Source organism: Corella eumyota, chromosome 2, assembly GCF_963082875.1.
Source record: "Corella eumyota chromosome 2, kaCorEumy4.1, whole genome shotgun sequence".
NCBI lineage: Eukaryota > Metazoa > Chordata > Ascidiacea > Phlebobranchia > Corellidae > Corella > Corella eumyota.
This window is the reverse complement of record NC_137491.1, coordinates 10,738,885-10,761,915: the sequence shown is the minus strand read 5'-3', so window position 1 is coordinate 10,761,915 and position 23,031 is coordinate 10,738,885. Positions and strand designations below refer to the sequence as shown.

General features: G+C 29.5%; 1 protein-coding gene across 4 annotated transcripts in view; it reads left to right on the top strand.

The window, feature by feature from the left end:
• Nucleotides 1-476: 476 nt before the first annotated feature.
• The window catches only part of LOC145744035 (cellular tumor antigen p53-like), a 28,637-nt gene continuing 6,082 nt past the window's right edge, over nt 477-23,031 (top strand). For 2 of the 4 annotated variants that reach the window (XM_082562125.1, XM_082562128.1), the window contains exons 1-7: nt 477-596; nt 4,227-4,290; nt 9,607-9,829; nt 16,747-16,800; nt 16,946-17,175; nt 19,894-19,975; nt 21,949-22,126. In XM_082562125.1, the coding sequence (XP_082418251.1) occupies nt 593-596; nt 4,227-4,290; nt 9,607-9,829; nt 16,747-16,800; nt 16,946-17,175; nt 19,894-19,975; nt 21,949-22,126 (835 nt within the window). In that variant the 5' untranslated portion in view covers nt 477-592. Of the gene's footprint in view, nt 597-4,226; nt 4,291-9,606; nt 9,830-12,984; nt 13,408-15,926; nt 16,130-16,746; nt 16,801-16,945; nt 17,176-19,893; nt 19,976-21,948; nt 22,127-23,031 lie in introns of those variants that run through there. The other 2 variants (XM_082562126.1, XM_082562127.1) reach the window with 2 other exon arrangements.

The following is a 23,031-nucleotide window of genomic DNA, read 5'->3' as shown; positions in this document are numbered from 1 at the left end:
TTTTATTATAATTAAACTAAGATAGGTATAAAAACTACTTACTGTATGCCAACTATTACTTACTTTCTCTGTTCGCGCGGCGATGTCACGTGATTGCGTAATATTGCTAATGAGGCAGTTTTTGGTAAACAACAACTTGACGTTGTAGATTTGATCGTTTTGACGGTTCTTTACGCGTTTTAGCTAACTATATGTAAACTAATCAAAATAGTACTGATTTTTGGGTATGGCTCAGGTTGGCTATAAATTATTTGTTTGTTAGAATTCAACTTTCAGATTTTCCATCCTCAGTTTTTTTGTCTGTTTATTGGCCAGATTGGCTGACTGTTTTTTGACTACTTTTAATTTTTGTGAATTTTATTTTACAAACGTCAATATAAATATGTTGCTTTGCTATTTATAGATAAGCAACCTTTTAATAAGTTAAGGTTGTGCATAAATTCAAATCAATAACCTATCTTTAATATATATTTTAAGAGAATTTTATTTTGTTGTAAATTTTATGTAAAAGAGAATGTGAATAGGTATTACAGTTTTTTTAACAATATTGAGCAAATTTTCTACATTATTGACAAGGATACTGTTGCACAAAATGGGTAGGTTTTAGTATTTTTATAGTTTTTAAGCTTTAATATTTGATATTAAAACCTTATTTTTATTATCTTAACAAATGGGAATATATATTTTTTAAAAATAATTTTGAGTGTCACATTTTAACTTAGTCAGGCAATAAAATGTGTGTACAAATGTATATTAAAATCAAAGAAAAATTTTTAAGGCATGTATATGCATATTATAAATAAAACAATATTTTTTTACCTGTGCAAGATTGGTATGCTTAAAATGATGTTTTACTTATGTAAAAAATTATTGTTATATACTTGTTATTATAGTAAATGTATTTTGTCCCCTATTTACAATAATCTAATCATTTTGCTGCCTATAGAATATTGCTAAGATTTTTTTCTTCACGGCTTGATTGGAAATCAAATTACGTATATGATAACTTCTAATTACATTCTACTATCATAATTTTAAGTAGGTTATACCATTCGGCCACGTAACTGATTTATAAAATAAACTTACAATAACCAAGTTAAAGTATTGAATTAAACGGCTTAGTTGTAAAACAATTGTCGCGTAGTGGCGCTAACGAGGTGTTTGACTAAAATATGATTCGTTGACATTTGAATTTTGATCCGCTAACAGGTTTTATGTCGATGATACTAACACATGACTGTATTACAACATCTTTGTAAATGTTTATCCATTTTGAAAGTGTTTCTGCATGATTCAGCGTTGATTGTTTAGATAGTTCAAAGCGTAGATTTTTAGACTTTTTAAATTTAATAAATATTTAACTTTTTATTTATTAAAAAATGTTTCATCGAAATTTTTAATAATTTACTGCGTCGGTTAAGCCAACATGTTTACTGTCGTTAAATTTATCTTGCAATACGCGACTTTTGCATTAGGTACATTGCTCTAAGGTTATCGACACTGTTTGTCATCTTGCAACGGCAAACAAGACTAAACGATGTCTTTTCAGTTAAAACAACTGTTGTTTTACTAAGACCATGTTTGAGTTATTGCACACCCGTGTAATAGATAAATTATTTTTAGTAGGCTATTAAAATACGTGGGTAGGGGTTAGTATGTAAATCGAAGGAATGTACTTTGTCCCTAAACCATATAGTCTATTCAATTTTGTTCATTTATTACGTTTTTTGTGTAAAATTTGCTAGATTTAATATCAATAACCGTTTTTTATTATGGAAAGTGAAAAAATTAATTTGACTTCAATTAAGTGACAAGTTTAGGCAATATATGTATTATATGATCAATTATATGTATACACTATGTAATCTTCTTTAACATTTTGCAATAAGTTTAAATATTTATTATATATAACAACAGAAATCATATTTCGTTAAACAAATATTATTTTACCGTTCAATTACTCATCACGAATAGACAGAAGAATTTTTACTTTTTCTTGGAAATTCATTCCACAGATTTTTAAATCGACTCCACTATTGGAAAGCCACCAGCCAAAAATTTCCTTGTTTATTTGTGTAGTTGTTAGGGGCAACCAAAAACTATTTACCACCATTTACGAGCATCAAAAATCGTTTTTTTTATTAAGACAATAAATAATTTCTTCCTTCTAAAATTTATTTTTTCTATTTAAAAAAAAACAATTTAAGAAATTTATTTTTAAAAATATCACAGGAATGGTATAGAAATTTTTTTTATAGGTAGTTGATATCTTAAATAAATATGTCATGGATTTGTAACTAGCTACATACCATGTAATAGAAGTGCGGTATTCGATTTTGAGAGTTGTTAGTTATTTTACTAGAACTTTAAACTGTTGGTATTTAAAAGGCCTTCATTGTACAAATGTTTTTACCTGGGTATTAGTAACGTTCGTAAGTTATAGAATTATTACAAGGTTGTCAAACACAAGTTTTTACGATTGTTTGCCTGCCGTTTATACGCCGACAACTTAATTTAACGTCTTGTCGTAAACCCCTGTGTGTACCCTATGTTTGCTGTATCAAGAAACTTCTATATATCACTCCTCCTGAGACAAATTCTTGGATTTATTTTATAAAAGAATCGCGTCCACGTGGCTAAGCTAACAGCTTTGTCAATATGTTTGGCAATACACTAGACAGGCTGAGTTTTTTTTATAAATGTTAACCAAAAAAGGGTTTTTAAATGTTGGAAGATTAAAGAAAGTTACTGTTGGTTAGAATGAAAAAGTTGAGTTTACTTAGAAGATTTTAAATCTTGTAAGCAAAAGTACAAATAAAGGTATATAAAAAGTGAAGAAAATAGTTAGATTTAGTTCTAATTTAAAATATAATTTTAATATTTACACAATATCCAAATTGTCTTATTTAAAAATGTGTAATTGCGATTTAATAGTAATAGCCTTGATCCCATTAACCATACCTTATCGTCCATAATAGTTTAAATGTTTATTTAAATTAATTTTTATTATTTAGTCTTTTTAGTTAGCAGCCATTAGCAAATAATCAGGAAAACAAAATGTCATAATTTGATATAAAAGACTTGAAAGGAGAGGTGTTGATTTAAATTAAAAAGAGGTTTTCTCAAATATTTTTGAAGTCGTCATTCAAGTGTCGAACTTGTGTATTTAAAAATATTCGAAATGTGATGACTTCAATCAAAATTTAAGAGCCGGTTAGGTGCACATAAAAAAATCAGTAAGATAAGTTGAAATTAAAAATGTAGAAATATTTCTATTATTTTATTTGAGAGAGCCTTTATATTAATGACTTACGTTTCGTTTTAGGCTTATTGGTTAGTGAAAAAACATATATATTTATATACTGCCAAACCGTTACAAAATCGCAGTAGCGGTGTAATAAAAATACCTCGAAAAATGAATCTGTGTTCTCTGCAACATGTTACTCCAATTAAAATGGAACAGAACATTTTAACTGGTAGCTTTGTCGACGACACCAGCTCTGACTTATCTTCAACGCAGCATTCTTTAAACGCCAGTTGTTGTAGTTTTTCGGATTGGAAAAACACGTCAATTGATGTTTGCAATGCGAATAACCAATCACAAATTACATCCACACCGTCTACTGACGACCAGTTGAATAGAAAACAGTCGGAATTGAGTCAGAACGGGTTTGAGATACCGAAAAGGGCTCTTTTTTCGATTAAACCTCATTTTGTTCAAGGTGGTTTTATATTTTAATATTTTAAGTGTGTTATGTTTTTGTTTAGGTAACATTTATGTTAGGATTGAGAATCACTAACTTCGGTGATTTTAAAAAACGTCTTTTTCAACATATTACATTTTTTTAAACTCTTGGTTTATTTTGATTTTGAAAACTTTGCAATTTTTGCGATGTTATTCAAATTGTGTCGTTAACCAATGTTGAACTTATCACAAACTATTTACACCAAAAACAGCCGATTTTTTTACAACGCTTTCACGTGAGGGCCCTTTTTCGTTTTCGTATACCAGAAACCACTTCGCTTAGTTTGTAAATATTTTAAACTCTGTTCAACTGCGGGATTTTCCAACTTTTTTATCTCGTTAGCCCAGTGCTATACATATCACAAAAATTACTTAAAAATTCGTGTATATAATAATTTTTAACAATTTGTTAAGGTTAAAAAAAATTTGACCTGTTTTTAGTTTAGAATATTTTTAGTTTATTCGTGTTTTTTATTTTTAGATAGCGCCAACCAAGCAATGGGCAACGAAGGAATCTTTGACGACATTCTCAAAACTATGTCAATGTAAGTTATGTTTATAAAACATGAATATCAATTATTAAACGATTGTTTTTAATTGTTTTTATAAACATCGTATTGTTGTTTGAATAATAAATTTAAATATTTTTAGTTCATATTTTTTTAATATTGAATTTATTTAACTAGATTTTAAAGGTTTTTTTTATTTGTTTATTTTGCATATTTTTTAATTGTTTATGTAGTTTATTTTTCATTGGTTATGTAGTTTATTATTTTGTTGAATTTTAAACCCAGTTTATGTTTTAGTTTTTGTAAATTCCTTTTTTTTTTAATTTGTAAAATTTAAAACGGGATTTTAACAATCATTTTATTCAGAAGCATTTTTTTTAATTTGAAAAACCACCACTTGCGGTTAATTATTTAAAAGGAACCCGACTTAAACTACTCTTGGCTTAAGTTTTAAATTTACAGAGATAAAATCAATTTAAAACCATTTTTATTTTCCAACATTTTTACAAATATTTTTTTGCACACCGTAAGTGCAATATTCATATTCAAGGGATTTAACCAAAAATGTTTGTTTGCAAATATAAATTTATTTTTAAGCTAGCCTTAACAGGGGCCTACAGAAATCCGTATTGCAATAGTGAAACATAAATTCAGATATTAAAATATGTCGATGGATTTCGCTAAATTAAATTCGCTTGTTTATTTGTCCGATCGATTATATTTCAAAAATTCGACGTGATTATATTTCAGACATATTTATCTTAGCGACACAATATTAAAATGACTCAACGATGTAAACAAACATACCACCCTCGAATCTACTATACAGTTACATGTTTAAGCGACAGCATCTATATATAGAACGATAACGTAACACCATTATGTCTGATGTCCTTTCTTCTCTGAGGGCCAATTAACAAACAATAGAAAAACGAACAGCGACCGTGTGTGGTGACGTAATTTCGCGTATTTTTATATTGATTATTATTATTTGCCGTGTGTCGCTTGCGGTGAGGTTCAGCGCATTTGTAATTGTGTCCTTAACAAGGGCGTGGTTTTGGCTGTCACGTGACCATCCGAGCAGGATTAAACCCGGATGACAATCAGCCGAAAACTTAAGTTAAATCTGTAAAGTGCACTTTATAAACATGAAGTACAAGTTATTGGGTCTTACATGGCGTATTAGTTATAATTCGGTAATAGAACTGGTTTGAATTGCAGCAATTGTTGTAATCCATATTGTGTTTTTTTTACGTGCATTTCGGTAAACTGATGCTTGTGGGTATATTAAAACTTTAATAAACTGAAAACGCGGTAGGCAGCTGTTATTAAACCGACAACCTTGTCATTATTAATAAAAAATATTGTCGGCAATTGCACAACTAACCTGACGTTATTTGGAAAGTTTGCAATGTTAGTAACTTAAACGCCCTTTTTAGTTTTTAACATAACTTTCCTATGAGTCACGTGACAAACATTTTTGACGAATCACGTGATGTCTCACGATTGGCGTTTGATTTTTTTCTGATCGCCATCTCTAAAATCCACCTTAAGGTATATAACATTATAACCCACAAGTACTACTGTAAACAAATAAAGCAGCAAAATCGCTTTTGTACAACTCTGTAAAACACCTACACAAGACGCAGGCGAAGGTTGCCTATGACGTCAATTGCTCGAGTTTCGGCCACTTGGTAGTTACCGATTGACGTCCGTTTGCGACGACATAACTTCAATAATCGCCTAATTATTTGGGCTAAACCGAGCAATGTAACAATGCAATAGATATGTGTTGTAATTCAGTCGCGGGTTAGTTTTAAACGGTTGGGTGGTAATCGATATTAGTAACATATACTATTGACGTATTATGTGATTTTGGGGCTATAGGAATTCGCCTGCAAAATGTATACATATTTTGTGGAATTTAATTTATCTATTATTAATTTCACCTGTTAAATGATCTTAACATTTTATTTGCGTATTAATTTGTTGCGTTGAAATATTGCATTTATTCGTATAGTTCGCTGAGATTTTTTTAATTCCCGATCATATTATGTCATTCCATAGGCCTTTAACCGAATAACACGAAGGTAATTGTTACCACGACATGAACATATTCAAGTCGAACCCTATTAAAGGCGCCCGACTATAACTCGAGTACATTACGGATCCCTTAATCTCTTTTCATTGGATATTGTTTCTCAGTATTTTGCCTTTTTGTTATCACAACAGAATAAGGACGCGCCACCCAAAATGCTACTGACAAGTTTAGAAGTACTTAAATTGAAGTAATAAAGGCACAGGTTCCTGATAATATTTTGTCGTGATTGTGCATTTGCTTAGTGCGTGTGCTACTTCATTGTGTGTTTAGTATGCAAATACACTCGAAATTTGCGTTTGGAATGACAGAACCTATCATTGAACGCACTAGACCGTTACAGCTACTTAAATCACGGGGTCGCTACGTTCAGACTGAAGGCTACTTTAGTTGGTTGCTAAGCAACGTTTATACTTTTCGCTGCGATACCCACTAGCACGACTGTATAGTACTTGGCGGGAATAACGATTGCGACACTTGGTCGCCCTTTTTCGTTCGCGTGAGCTCGTCACGTGACCAGAATTCCTGATCGACAAATTCGCGATTCGAGCTTTCGATTTTTACCTGACGCGAGATTAGTTATCGTTAAGGGTGAAGGGGAAGGGTGTTAATTAGAGATTGGCGGATGAATATCATTGTTTTAAAAGTCTTTGTGTTGTATAGTCTTAGACATTGAAAATAGTTACAAGAATTATTTGTATTGAAAAAGTATTATTAAACGGTAAAATACAATTATAAGTTACTTTTACAAACTATTATCTTTCGGTTATAGGTAGCAATTTAGTATTAATAGCTGATAGGATTTAATAAAAAAAAAAATTTTTTTTTGCTAAATTTTGAGTTTATTCTTTTGTTACCGATGTTTATTTAGAGTTTTGTTTTTACGCTTACGCGACAATAATAAATTGTCATAGGGTTATCTATACTCCCGTGTTTTTTAATGGCACACTTTTTAAACAAAACAAAATAGAAAATCGTCCCAAATTTGCTTAAAAAATTGCATTTAAATTATTTTAATTGCAGGTTTTTTAGTTTAGTTTTGTTTTGAAACTATAGAAAAAGAAAACTAAATGGGTTTTGTTATTTTTTACACATTGATAAACAATAACCTACATAAAATCATTTTTTTGTTATTGTAAAAATTAAAACTTACAGAAAATTAGGTCACGTTAAAAATCGTTTATTCAACTTAGCATTTAATTAAAAAAAAGGTTTTACAAGCAATATAAATATACCAAAATTTAAATATACAATGGATATATTTTTCGGTTAAGTACTTAATCCATCCTTTAACACGCCCCTATAGTAACGAAATGTAAATTCGTATTTTTCTATTTTGCATAAGATTACGTCAGACTTTTTATATAAATAAGTGCGCTGGGTAAATTAAACCTTAATAAAACGACCCGTGGTTCGTTTAATTAAATGCATTGCAAATTTTTGTAGGTTTTTTAATTTTTTTTTTTTTTTGTAATTTATATTGACGTGATAAGTGTTTGAAATAAGTAGTATTTATATGTTGAATCATGCAAGAGTTAGATGTAGGCATGTTATCGTCACCTGATATAAGTGTTTGGTAAGTTCATTTAATTTCAATTAAAACTTACAATTTTTAAATTTACATAGAAATATAGTTTGCAGCAATTTTGCACAAAGTTATATTAGCAATTTATATTCAAATTTGACCGTAAATTTTGACAGGAATTACTTGGTTGCGGGCAATAAAAATACATTTTTATTTTGCGAATCAATTTTTAATTTGCGTTAAAAATCAATACGTTTACTTATGAAAACGCCCCCGCATCATTTTATATTCTTTGTAATGTAACATAGGTAAATTTTGCTTTAAATTAAATAAAAGGTTTAAAATTAACATTATTTTGTAATGTTCAAGACGAAATTACTGTAAATGCGTGTTTTTTTTCCGTGTTTTTTTCCAACGGGACTTCCTTATATATTTAGGGTTGATAAAAAATATTTTATTTTTTTTAAGACGTTTCTATGATTTTTTGTATTTGTATTCAAGTCGTTAAGTCGTATTTGCATTGATAAGCGGGAGTGAGTATACAATAATATTGGCTCAACAACAACAAAAAATGGTCGTATCACCCACGCATTTCGTGCAAGGTCATTTAATTAAAACGCGTAAAATTACACATTACATAATCACATTCTTTAATTAAGCATATTTGTTAGTTTGTCTAAGAAAGGTGCGAATTTGCATTAGGTGTGTTTTAATATCTATGAATTTTCACATACTAAAAAAGAGACGTGGTCTCTACAGTCTATACTCTTGATGTAATAGTTCTTTTTATAAAAAAAAATGCAAAAAGACGTTGTTTTTTTATATTTTTAGACAATTTAGCCGGTTTTGTTTTTAACTTTTGCGCTTATCATATACGATGTCGTAAAAAACACCTTAAAAATTTAATTTTGTTAGCTTTTTTTTGCATCATAACAATTTTTTTGATGGAAATATATAAGCCCACCCTACTATGCCCCACCTAATTTATATTTCATTCTCCGTTTTTTTTTCAAACTTAGGGCTAGAAGTTTAAATAAAAATGTGCATGGGAAAAAAATTATTATATTTTTTTATTTACTTGGTACGTTATTTTAATTTTAAACACAAAAAAAACGCGTTAAGAACGTGAAACACCTTGTTTAATTAATATCTTCTTACGTATACATGCTCTCACTCGCGTGACTAACGTATACAGGTGTTGGTAATGAGTAAACGATAACGTAAGTGTATTTACTCGAAAGATACCAACTTGGCGGCCCCATCGCTACTTCAAAGTGAAAATACTTTCATGTTTTCGACAGCATATTACCCGATTGCCGGCGTTTTTGCTTTGTTCTTTTAATTCTAAACACAACCTATCGCTTTGTACTGCGAGGAAATGCGTTATACATGTGGTTGTTTTTATGTTAATGTTTATTAAATTTTTTACTTTGTAGATTAAATAAGATATGTCGTGTTTATGTTCCATGGCTTAATTGGGTTTTATCTTTTTATAAATATTGCTACGCTTATAATTTCTATTTTAGGTTTGTATATACGGATGCTATTGTACATGTTTTTATTTTTACTGGGGATTATCGTTTAAAAATAAGAAATATGTAAACAGTCAAAATTACAATAACTTCCTTTTTAATTTTTAATAAAATTTGTACAAGCTAATAGCAGAATTTTGTATATATTTATTTTGAAAGTTTGCTTATTAATAGCTTTATAATTTATTTGTTTTCAGGAATGACTTGGCTTCTCTTGAACCGGTTTTCAATTACAACGACACAAATGAACAAATTCCAAACTCTCTGAATGTCTTTCCTGACTACCATGAGTTGGTTACTGGACAACAAAACATTGCCAACAACAACAGCAATACCAACAATAACAATCAACAGCAGCAGCAGCAGCAGCAGCAACAAGAAAATAACCATGGAGAAAATAGCGGAGCGAGCAACAACGAGGTTTGGATTTTTTTAATTTAAATTAAAAATAAAAAAAATAATATCGTTAATTTGTAGTAGCAACTTTAATCTGCAAAATAGTTGAAATCTTCACGACATAATTATTTTTCTTCCTATTCTCCGAATACCTTGAAGGGAATAGGTTTTTTGTATTTTTATCGGGAGGGAATGTGATATTGGGACGTGTTTAAGGAAATGTAAACGCCGAGGGCGAACAGTGTGGCTTTAGTGCCGCTCGAACCCAAAACCTCATGATCAATGGTTCAATGCTCACTGTTTGTTGTAGCGTCCCCTTAAAAGGCGCTATACACACTATGCACATCTACTGATTTATAAATTGATCGGCAGATAAATTATCGGGCAAATAAGATTAACAATATCCAAAAAGGGTAAAGTCATTTAAAGACCCAGCCGTGGCAACAAAGGTGACCCTATGTTTAGGCTGTAAAGTCAGCCTTATCACAGGGGGATAACATTTTTTTTAAATTAAAGAAAAAATCTAGTTCTGGCTCTGACGTAATCACCTATAATTTACGAATCCACTTAAACAGTTTTACTGTGGGTTTGAATAATTTACTATTGTGTTCAAAGGGTAAATTAAGGGCTTTATTGATCGAATAAACAGTTTATCTTTACTCTTGTCACGTCTCCAAAAACAACATATCAATAGACTGTATATTAATAAGAATTATTATTTGGTTTTCAGTGTGATTTTAGGGACGCAATATTGTCATACATTGACTTTGATGTTTCAATTGTGTATTGGTCATCCTAATAATTTTATTTTTTTTTAACTTTAGTGGTAGTAACAAAATTAGCAAGAATCAGATAAAGTACACAGTTATTAAGTTTTTAAATATTTACAAAAGTTTACCTAAAAAAAGTGTTAAAAATGTCCATATACATTCCGAAGAATTACTTTTTATACAAACATAATAGATAATTCAGATACTAAGTCAATTTTTAAACACAATCAATATGAAGAAAATAAACCTTTTTCCTCTTAGTCAGTATTTGATTTACCGTAATTTGATCACGTGTTAATAACAATCACGTGCTTAAAAAACGATAGAAAAAGAAGAAGGACATTTTTTCTAGTAAAAAAAAAACGAGAGAGTTATTGCGAAACTAAATAGTGTTTATTAACAGGTTACTTAAACCATCATTTACTCTAAAATGTACTTTTATTAGATTATAACTATGTTATAAAAGCCTAATATACAATGTTCAACTTACAACTGTAAAAGGTAGTAAATAACCACCACGCGTTGGCCTGACATGTAAAGTGAACTACAGCACATATTAAACATAAGTTTCTTTTTCGTCCCTTGAACACACATTTAAATGGCCCGTAGTAGGTTTAACATTATAGCTACGATTACACGAAAGTTGGTATATAACAGTTTGTTTATTAGGTCGTAAAAACTTTAAATATTACAAGTCCAATCACGCCTGAATATTTTTCCTAAAATCGGAGGGTATTCTTTTGTGTTTTGCTTTATGAATCTTTTGCTTTTAATCCTGGGTTTATATTGGATTTTATTGAAAAGTACCAGGAAATATTTGCTTTTGTATTTTTGTTTTGTATACCTGAAAAAAATATTTTTAAAATATTGAGTATTTAAACTTAAAAAATTCTAAACGTTTAATGCTTGAAAATTTCTCGTCAAAAAATTATATTGAGTATTTAAAATCAGGGTCAAAATTAATATTAATTTTCTATAATTAGTTTTACATTAATCATTAATATTATATCACGTATCGTTAACGTATTTCGGGAATTTTTGTTATCGAATTACCATTTAAAATAAATCTGAAAATATTATTACCAACGGTTTATTAGTCCGTTGGAAATATATTGTTTTTTGATATTTAATAACTATTATGTCCTATTGTTAATACGTTTACGACAACCATTAATAGCTATACATTATTTGATCGTAATGATTTTTATATTTTAACAAAACATTTGTTGTGTTTTCCTGTATATAGTCTCGCTAACTTTTAGATCGTATTACTGAAGTATACAAAGGAATTAAGATCTTAAATTACATTACCTGAGTTGGTATCTTTTTGTCAATCTGGGAATCTTATTTTTTTCTTTGTTTCTTCATCTCCCTGATTCATTATAACGCGTTAACGTATGTAATAGGATAGGTTAATAAACAACACATATTCAATTAATACACATACGCATATCATTGTGTATTAAAAATCCGTTGGAACATGGGTATAAAATGGGTAAGTGGATTATTACTCTTTTACTTTGTTAGCTGACTGGGTAATGTGAGGATGTCATTGGTATAAGCGCAGACAGATAAGATTTTTACAAGGGTAACATTAACAAGCTATAGGAGAATGGGTATTTAACGAATGAGTGTAAATATTTTAACAACTTTCAATAAAAGGAGATAATATTTTTCTGATTTTAGTTAACTTTGATTACCTAGGCTTAAATTTTAACCAACTACTTCAAAATTTCGGGCAATATGACGTAGTACATGTACTTACAGCGTTTGTCAACGCCTTATGTATAGTTGTTTTTATTTTTTTTAAACCCAACCGTTTTGGTTTTTACGAACCCGCGAATGTTAAATCACACGCGAAACAAGCATACGAGAATAAACGACCGAGTCGCAGGTCGAGGCTTGTCGCGTCATGTTTGCTCCGACGCTCAGCGCCCACTTGCGGACAAGGCGAGACGCGCTTGTTTCTTTCATTGCATTCTTTTGAATCGCGAATCAGTTGGCAGGGGACGCTATCTCGTTTTTTTCGGCTTGTTCGTTTTTTAAGTTTCTTTTCTTATACTAAGCGGAGGTTACAAGAGTTTGGTATGGAGCACCGTATGGAAATTAGATGAAGTTAAATTGCGAGTTGCCAACAACATTGAAAAGTGAGATGAGAATTTATTGTCGAATCTCTTGAATAAGAAACTAGTTTGAGATCAGAGGCTGAAAGCAGGGAAAAAAGCAAAAAGCAAATTAGAGTTGTTTTGACAGATTTCGGCTTAGTCAGGAAAATTTATTTTACGAGTAAAGAGGCATCGGAAGACAGGAAAAGTTTTAAGAAAATTTAGTTTTAAAAGATATCTAAACGTTAAAATGCCCTTTAAATGGTGTTAAATATCTAAAACTTGATAATTGTGTCTAATAAGGGTTCAAAAAAGAAAAATGTTTAAGAAAATTAAAGTACAAATTAGTGATAGTATTTTTAAAATAAACTGCCCATTTTATAAAGAAAGATAAACTCAAATGTATTGGAGTAATTAGTTAAATCAGTCATAGAAAAAGCTAACATACATTAAACTTTAAGCTGTTAATTTCAATATTTATTGATAAATTGAACAGAAAGAAGTGATTTAAAGCCGATAATAAATGAATTGCAAGATTTAATTAACAATCTGCTAAACAGTATATACGGATTATTGTTTTGGATATTCACAAAAAACTTTAAAATAAGGAAAATAAGAACAGCTAAAGAACAAAATTGAAAAAATGAATATGTATATGGTTAAGGATACGAAAGATTTTATGAAGATGGACATGAGTGGAATAATAATACAACAGGGAAATTTACCGGTAAGAAAATATAGAATTTTATTTAACAGAAATTCAGCAAATTCAAAAAGAAATGTTTCTGAACTATATTCAATAAGATATTTTTAGATTACAAAAAAAATTCTTTTAAATATTAAATTTAAAATAAAATTTAATGTGTAAACACAAAATTTAGCAACTTCGTTTAAAAAAATTCAAAGTAGATAAAGCTAAAAAATCGTTTTGCGGACTTGCTTAAGAGCGAGTGTTTTAGTAGAAAACAAAATGGCGTTTTGGGCTAAGTTGGCAATTGCGACGCGTTAAAAAAAAACTTAGTTTAAATAAAATAAGTAACATCTTTTAGTTTCAATATTGTTAATAAAGTGAAAAAAATCGAATGGGGTATTATGAATAAAAAAATTTTGCGATTGCGGTCAAATTTAAAAACTGTTTAATTTAGTTCGTGGTATACGAAATAAAATGTCATTTGTACTAAAATTTGATTACTGGTATGTGTCACAAATGAACACCTAAACTAACAAGGAGGCAAATTTGCTATATTGCAACTTTTGGCGTAAACTGTAAAGTGATTCGTCAGAAATTACGTAAAAAATAAATGTTAAAAAATTAATGTTGAAAAATGTTAAACAACGGACCATTTTGTATACCAAATTTTAAAAAAGTTAAATGAAAAAATGCAAACAAGGCTTGCTATGCGAATAAAAATCTGCAGCAAAGTTTAAACTCAAACGAGAGAGACGACGGTTTAAAGTAACTGGTATTCGCCGTACCCTACTATTTGATCATCGGTCGTATACTCTGTGACGCAATATCACGTGACGGATTTAGGTTTTACCTTGTGATCAAATCCTAATATCATCGAGTTTTGTAGTCGTAAATTCATCGAGAAAGTTCGGTTGGAGGTAAACAAAAGGAGACGCCCCGACCAAGTATTAATATGATTACCCCAACGTTTTTTAAACTTTAAATGCCGAGTGAATAATTTTAACATTTGTGTTGATTAAAGGAAATGTATTTCCTTAAAAGTCACCAGAGTTCATTAAGTATGAACTTTTTAATAGGGCACTGTCACCTTTGTGACCAATTTCAATTTAACTAAGTAAGTCCGTTTAAAAACAAAATTTGAATCAAAACTGGCCTTTTTTTAAGTAACTTATCTATTATTTTAGAAATAAATCTTAGGTTTTTAAATTATATATGAATATTTATATGCTAAAAAAATCTTAATGTATAATATTCGGAATTAATTATAGACATAATATAACAAAAGTTGTTTTCGCTTTTGATTTATCTGAATCCTGGTTGAAAATAGTTTGTTAAAAGTAAACACGCCGTCATATATTTTAAGGGGAGTCTTTAAACGGGATTTAAACTGGTGATTACACATTGGCTAACTATTAAAAATCTGACTGTTATTACGTAGACGATTCTTTGTTTAATATTGACTCGGGAACGGTCGTTCTTTTCAAAATATTGTGTGCTATTGGCATGGCATTTGAAATGGGAATGTTTAATTAAAGGGGAGGGCACAAAATAAATTTGTCGGATTAAAACGCCATGTCATTTTTATAATATTTTTTTAGATTAAATTAGAAATTTTAAAGCCGTTTTGCTCCGATCAGTAAGTTGTAAATTATTTTTTTAAATTTTTTAATCGCTTATGTAATTTATTGTTCGCGAGGTGGGGTTAAAGAGCACTCTGAAAAATTAAATAATCTAAGTTTTTTTAGAAATTAAAAACAATTTAATTGTTATTTCGGCACAGAACCTTATAGTTTTATTGTTTTTGACATTATCATATTTTAAACAAAAAACATTCAAATAACAAAATTTTATGCAATTTTTTTTAATTTTGAAATTTTGTTAAATTACATTTTTATTTAAATATTTTTCACAATCAAGATGAATCGCATGTTTTTGAATTTAGACTTTAATATGGTTTAAATTTTAATATCAACTACGAATTATGACGCGTTTCTTTCAATAGAATTGTTTGTGGGCTTAGCTTTACAAATATTATGATTAACCCCCAGCTGAGTTAAATGTATTCATTGCTAGTAATACGTTAGAAATAATCTCAATCCAAGATGACCATAATTTTATATTTTGAAAAACTTTTTGTTAGTATAATTTCTCCGTCATTCCAAAGTTATTATTTCCTTTTTTTCTTATTCCAACTTCTCTCTTTTGTATTCCGCACTCTCTCTTTTAAGTCTTCGCGTTTCGGTTATTGTTACGGCGACCGTGTTTGTTTTAATCATAACCATGTCATTGTTCGTACGTTTGTTCGTTAATAATATAGCTACCGTTGGAAAAGAGCAAAAACTTTTTCTCTCTCGCGAGGACATTTTAATTTAAACTTCTGTAATGGCATAAAAGGCAGACGACAGTTCAAAAGCGTATGTCATATACAGCATCAGTTAAAAAGGGCTTAGTGGTTTTGGTCTATATCAGATTTATAAATTTGCTTAGGAATTAACGTCTATTTTAGCATACAAAATCAAATGGTTACTTTTTTGTGAATTTAAGTTAAATTTTTAATTATTTTAAAAAATTTAGCAAGATTATAGATTTTAAAAAATAGAAATTTTCAAGAAAAATTGTTTCTTCGTAGATAGAGTAATTATTTATAATAGAAAAGTTTTTATTTATTTAATTTATAAAAATGATGAAATTGTGTATGCCGGACGACCAACGACTCCCACCTTTTAATATTCATTCGACTTTTTTCGATTTAGAAGAGGTAAATTAATTTTTCCCTTTAAAAAAATAAACACTTCAAAATTTTGTATTACTTATAGGCTAATTATTAGATTATTGCATTAGTTAATATGTGTCTAACTATTAAATGCAACCCTTGTTAGTTAATTTTATTGGGTCTTACCACGATTGTATATTTTTACCATGTTGTTTATGTTAAAAATAAAAACAAACCAACGTTGAGTGATTTACGGTTTAACTTTCTATACTAAAATCCATTAAATCTTATCATAACATTATCTTGCTCCAAATCTACGCAACGGATGCCCATTTAAAGCTGTCAATATACTCAAATTATCATAATAACAGCCAAAAACGAGCCAAAATTACACTCAAACCACGCTCATTTAGCTTAACCCACTGTGTGCATGACGTTAGGGGGTTCTGCTTGCCTGGTTTTGTATTTGGTTTTTGTAAAGTGGCGCGCGCCAGACTTCCGAAAGTGACACACTTATTCTAAATAACCTATCACCACCAGTAAATGGCCCGTGCAATATAAAAGGGGAAGATGTTAATAACTTTTTCGTTGCTAAATAATTGTATTTTAACACATGTATGGAGTGTTACCTGAATTATCACTAAATGTTATTTTTATTGCAGACGAATTATACCACTATTCCGACCTACGATATGGCCCCACAAATAAATTCACAGGTATTTAAAACACTTTTTATTGTTTTAGTAATCTACTAATTAACCGTCTAGCTTATATCTTAAAATTACTAAAAATAAAAAAATAGCTATAAAAGTAAATATGAAATTTGGCTTTTATTTCAACCAATCAAAATTAAAATTTTAGAACCATGTGAACATGACCAATCTCGCACCATCCACCACAAACAACAACCATCCCCACCACACAAATACCATCCAAGCCCAACACCTCACAGTTGGGTATCAGTCAACCAGTCCTCAAGCCGGGGGAGATGGGTCAAACAGCGCTCACAGTTCCCCTTTTACCCCAAGTCCACCAGGCGGGGGATACGATTACCCCACTTCACCCCATTCTAAACCCTCGATCCCACCAAAGTAAGTTTTTTTTACAATTTTATAACAAAACTTAAAAATATTGAAAAAAAAACGTAAAAATTAATATTTTTGTGAACGTGACATAGTTTTACATTTTTTCAACCTTTTTTTAATTAAATTTCGGTAAGGGTGTGTTGTTTTGATTGTATTAACAAACAGCTTTTGTTTACATATCGCCCAAACCAAATTCTCGATTGTTCATTGTCATTTTTTTGATTTTATTGCCGAAAACTGTGACCAAACAATATCAACTTCGTTTCGTACAATTTCATTCTTTTAGCTTGTCAATCAAATTAATTTAAGGCTTTTTCTACCTTGACTTGGTTGAGATTTGGTTGTGTATATAGGGTTAAGTGAGATTGTTTGCGCTTTTACTTGTGTAATCAGAGTCTAATTGCTTGTTTTCTGAAGTGTTTTCTGATAACGACCACAGCTTGACGTATTTAAAAATTAAATACTCGCTGTGTGTTGAACGTTTTTATCTTTGGGAGAATTAAAAAAATATTTTTTGCTTGGAATCTTTTTTAACAGAAGAAAATTGTAATAGGAAAAAAAATTGCAATAGTTAATAATTTAAGATTGAAAAATTAATTTTAATATTATTTTATGAAGTATGCATTTAAATAAAATTTAGTTAAACTGCTAAGTAATACAATGTTAAACCTATATGTGTGAGTAAAACCTATATTATTTAACAAAAAACGCCAATAAACATATTTCTATGTGACCCGATCAATCATATTTTCATTCAACTACAAACAAAAAAAACTTTAATTTTTTAAACTCCAAAAAGGCGTTACCCGATCACATTTCGCTCGTAAATTACATTTGTCTGTCTTAAACACAGTTGCTATAGAACAAATTTGAACCTATTTGCCTTTCCTATTTGCTCATAACACAAAGCGGTATTGGAAAGGTATTGCCGTATTACAAAGCGCTTTTTATTTGCCGACTTACAACGGACGACGAATTTCGAAAATAAATATGAACTTTTTTGATGACTAATAAAAAAATGGAAATAACAAAAAAAAAAAGTTTTAGTAAATTAATTGTTGTTTTAAAAAGATTTTTTTTTTTTTTGTTTTTAAATTCTTTAAAATCCTGGGCAACGGCTTTGTATTATTGTCATCAAAAGTAAAATGCTAGCTGGAGTATATGCTTGTTTTTAAATTGTGATGGCAACTTCGTGCCCTTTTTAAAATTCTTTTCCATTCTTTAACGACTCGAATTCCGCCTTTTAAATTACAAAACCCGATCTTTTATTGTCTAGAGCTCTCGTAAGCTATGCGCTGTTAAATGCAAATCTCCATAACATTATGCCCTGCTTGTTTTTTGTAGTTAAAAATTTTAGAAATTTTTAACAATAATGCTTTTTAATACTATTAAAATAAAATTTTATTAACTCTTTAATGTGGTAATATTTTATTCTTATTCTTTTTTGGATTTTTAATGATTACTATTATTCCTTTAAATGGGTTTAAAAAATTATTGAAAGGAGCTTAAAGTTAACTGCTTTTTTAAAATTTCTATTTTTGCTCGTCTGATTGGGGAATTTGAGGCATATTTGGTTTACCATTTTAAATAAATATAAATTAGTCATTTTTATGTGTAAATAAAAATAAGCGGTGCGTTCAAAAAAATGTAATCACAAAAAAAAATTGTGTTGAGTTTTGTGGAAAAAAACGGCATTTAATTTTTTTGATCCTAAATGAATAGAAATTTATAATTTCCGAAGTTAAAATTTTAAAATAAAATTATTAATTATCGTCATTTGAATTCCAATTACTGTTTAGACGGTTGAAAAGTGCGAAGTCCGTATTTAACTTATAATTATACACACAGTCCCACACCTGTAGGCCAACGTTTATTTGCGTTTGTGTATTATCTTTAATTTAAACAAAACTTAAGTGTCAATATAAGGTCATTTTTAAGTTACATGATTTCTATTTAAATGTTGAATAACCGTTTTCTACCACCTTTAAAAACTTTTTTTTGAAAATTTTATGACTCATGTAGGGTTTTAATATCTTTAAATCCTGACGTCAGCAGTGACGTAAGTGACGAAAGTTATGGGCGACTTTAACCGCAAAAAATTTTAAATACACAATAAAATAAAACATCACACGTTTAAATTCTAATTACCCTAAAAAAGGAATGCATTTAAAAATTTAAAAGCAAGAAAATTATTGTGAAAATTTTGTACTTATAAAAAATATTTTAAGATTTTTTTCAAAATATATTAGAAAGAAAATTTCATAATTTTCCCTTGGTTTAAAATTTTGAATTTATCGTTCAACAAATCAGTGTTATTCCAATATGGAAAAGGAAGTTTTATTGTATCGTACTTTTGTGCCTTTCCGTTGTCTACTTTCTTATAACAACAACTATATGACTGTTCTCTGTTATTTTCATTCAAAAAAAAAACTGGAATCCATTTTGTAATAACATGATTTCAATTGTATGGTGATCTTTTTTTGAGCTAAAGTATTTTCATAACAAAATAATTCACATTTTGTTTAATTTTTTCTCCCTACAAAACTCACGTTTATAAGGAGTTTAGAATACATATTTTTATGTTTATTTATTTTTGGTTTCTATTCTGTTGTTGTTTGCTATTATTTTTAGTTTTTATGTGTTTTTAAGTCTAAAATAATGTAAACACTATTTAATTTTTGTTATTTTTAAATATTTTTTATTTTTATATTTTTTTTATTTTAGTACTGATTACCCTGGAGATTATAACTTTAACATCAACTTTGGAGAACCAACCGAATCTGCACCGAAAAGTGCACAATACACGGTAAAATTCAAATTTTAATTACATAAATAATTTTAAAATTAAATTTTATTTTGTTCGAACCATTTTTTTCAAATTTAATTGTTGGTAATTTTGAGTTGTCTAAATTTTCGGCAAATTTCGATTCCCGAATTTTTGCGGCAAGTTCAAACCCAACCAAATACAACCTCAGATTATTCTTTCATGTGCACCGCTTGAAGAATAAACCAAGCAATAACTTAATATTTCGATTAATTCTTTGTGCTCCGAAACTTGCCCGTGCTCTTGAGATGCTATTTTGATGAAATGATAACCAGATTTACGCTCAGATGCACGATGGAGTGGCTTAAATTGATTGTTTTGTCATAAAAGCACACTTCTGCAGTGGTAATCGCAATGGTCAATACTGTCTGGGCCTCTTTTTCAAAAAAGTGCTGAACTTATTAAATTACTGATATTTAAAAAATTAAATAACGGGTTTAAGGATAGTTGCGTTATAATTTTCGTCTTGAATTAAATTTTATACATTTTTTTTTTAATTTTTTTGCAATGGCGATTTTTTTGGGTTTTAAAAGTTGTTGTTTTTTTTTGCGCGCTTTTTAGTTTTCCAAAATCGTCTGTCGGTCTCTTCAAAGCAAATATCGTTTGTTGTGATTTATAAGCCGACATTTAAAAACCATTTCGTTCAATTTAGATTTGTTTGTAATAGCTTGAAATGTAATATTGTTTCGCAAAACCCAACAAAGCTCTAAATCTTCGTATTAAGCTATGGTAAATCCACCAAAAATAATAAAACATCAAATCCTTAACTCAACAAAATATCAAAGTCAGGTTTTTAAAAACATTTTCATGAAATGAAATAATAAATTTAAAAATAACTAATTTTAAAACCCGTTGGCCACAACGAACTTTTTTAAACTCCCTACACGTCATTCAAAGTCATATGTCCGTCTATGACATCATTCATCGACTGGCGCCTCCTGTGGTCTTCGTTTAAAGGGCCCGAGCGTTAAATTCGATTTTCACGAACAATAAAATCTGGGCTTATTTCGATAGGCCCCCGCAGTCGATTCGTTAGTCCTACCACCCTCGGATTTCAGGCTTTTATGTTGCCCAGCACGGCTAACTGCTAATCCAGGTGATTCACGCAGGCACCTTCATTGTTAATGTAGTAATTGTGTTGTGTATTGTTTAAATGTTGCAAATTAAGAAAAAAATAAGGCGCCGTTGGTTGGTACAACGTCTATTACACGGCGTGTCAAAATTATGAAATTCGAAGTTTTTTAAAAATTGTTGTTTATTCTGTCTGGCCTTTATAAATTATATTGGTGTTTTCGGGCTAATGGCTTTTACTTTATTTAATAAACTGTGCGTTTGTAGAAAAATAATTTAATATCAGTTCCTACAGGATTTAATGATTTAAATAACTAAATCCTCTATATCCGTTAATAGATTTCTCCCTATCCAATAAACCCCAATGTTTATTCACATGTCCTTCGTTTTTTCGAGGGCCAATAACTTAACACATCGTGATATAATTCGCGTGTGCTTGGGGTCCATTGTGTTGAATAATACCTCAAATTTTGAAAAACTTCTGGCTTGAAGTTTCTTTGACTTCTCCAACGGCTGCGTAAATGTCATAACAACGATGTCTTATATTAAGTTGAGGTTTTAGCGATGCGTTGTGCACGCTTTTGCGGTTGTTTACAGAAGATAAGTGCGCCTGTAGTGTGTTGTGTATTCGACCATGAACATAATCTTCGTTGTCCTACTTACTATTTACTATCATTGCAACCCGATAAGAAAAAAATAATATAAATTATTATTTGTAAATAGTATCCCTTTATCGAGTCTTAGTTTAATTAGTTTATCTTTTTGGGTCTTTTATTGTTTATCAATTTGATATTAAAATTAATTGCTTAATTAGTTAATAGTTGTAATATTAATATGCCAGCTGTTCTATTATAAAAAAAAATTAAAATATATTTTTCTTTCAGTATTCGCATACTCTCAACAAGTTGTTTGTGAAGATGAACGTAACTTGTCCAATTCGATTCAAATGCGACAGATTTCCACAAATGAACTGCATAGTTCGAGCAATTCCTGTTTTCAAACGACCCGATCACGTGACTGATGTCGTCACACGATGCCCGAATCATAAGATCCCGGATGAAGGTGAACATTTTATTTATTTTTTTTGTAAAAAATTACTGAATGCTTATGTTTTAAAACAATTCCTGAAATATTACTTATTGCTCTTTGGCAGAAAATTGTTTACAAAAAAGAGATGTTTTTTATTGGTATAAATATTTAGCTTGTTTTGAAATGAAACACTGAATAATACCAGATTATTACTTACTGAATAATACCAATAATACCTAAAATATTATAAAAAGCCTGCATTTAAATTAAGCAAATCCGCTTTGCAAGTTTTATTTGCATTGTAACTTATTAATTATTTACTCGAGCGACACCAAAAAAAGAAAGCATTCCAAAAATTAAAACTTTATAATTTATGGTCGCATTGTCACGTTGAAATTCAATCCTCTCAAATAAAATAAAAAGTTGTCAAACAGAAAGTTTACTTATGATGACGTCAAAATATTCGTTATTTGGATTAAGGTCAAATAAAGTCAACTTTACATTTAAAACCTTGTATATCGCACGTACCATACCGTTGGCACTCAAACCAATAACTCGATATAAATAGACTCTGCGCTTTTGCTTAATATTGACTTTTCGGGCGCAGAAAGAAAGTGTCACCATTTTTGTTGGACTTTGTTTTCATAGCAAAACGCACAAGTCTCGATTTTGCTCTTAAGGGTCTGAGAATTTAAACCACTTTATGCCTTTCATAACGTGGCTGGGAAAATAATTTTGATCGAATATTTCATATTATTAATTCGGGTTATTATTTGTTGCAACTGTAGGTTGAATGGCTGTGTTTTATATGTCCTTGAAACTTAAGAGCCTATGTTGAAGTAGTAATAGTTAGTTCAAATATTACTATTTTTTTTAAATAACTTTATAACAAAATATTGTGTGATATTTTTATTATTCACAAACCCCTATACACTATG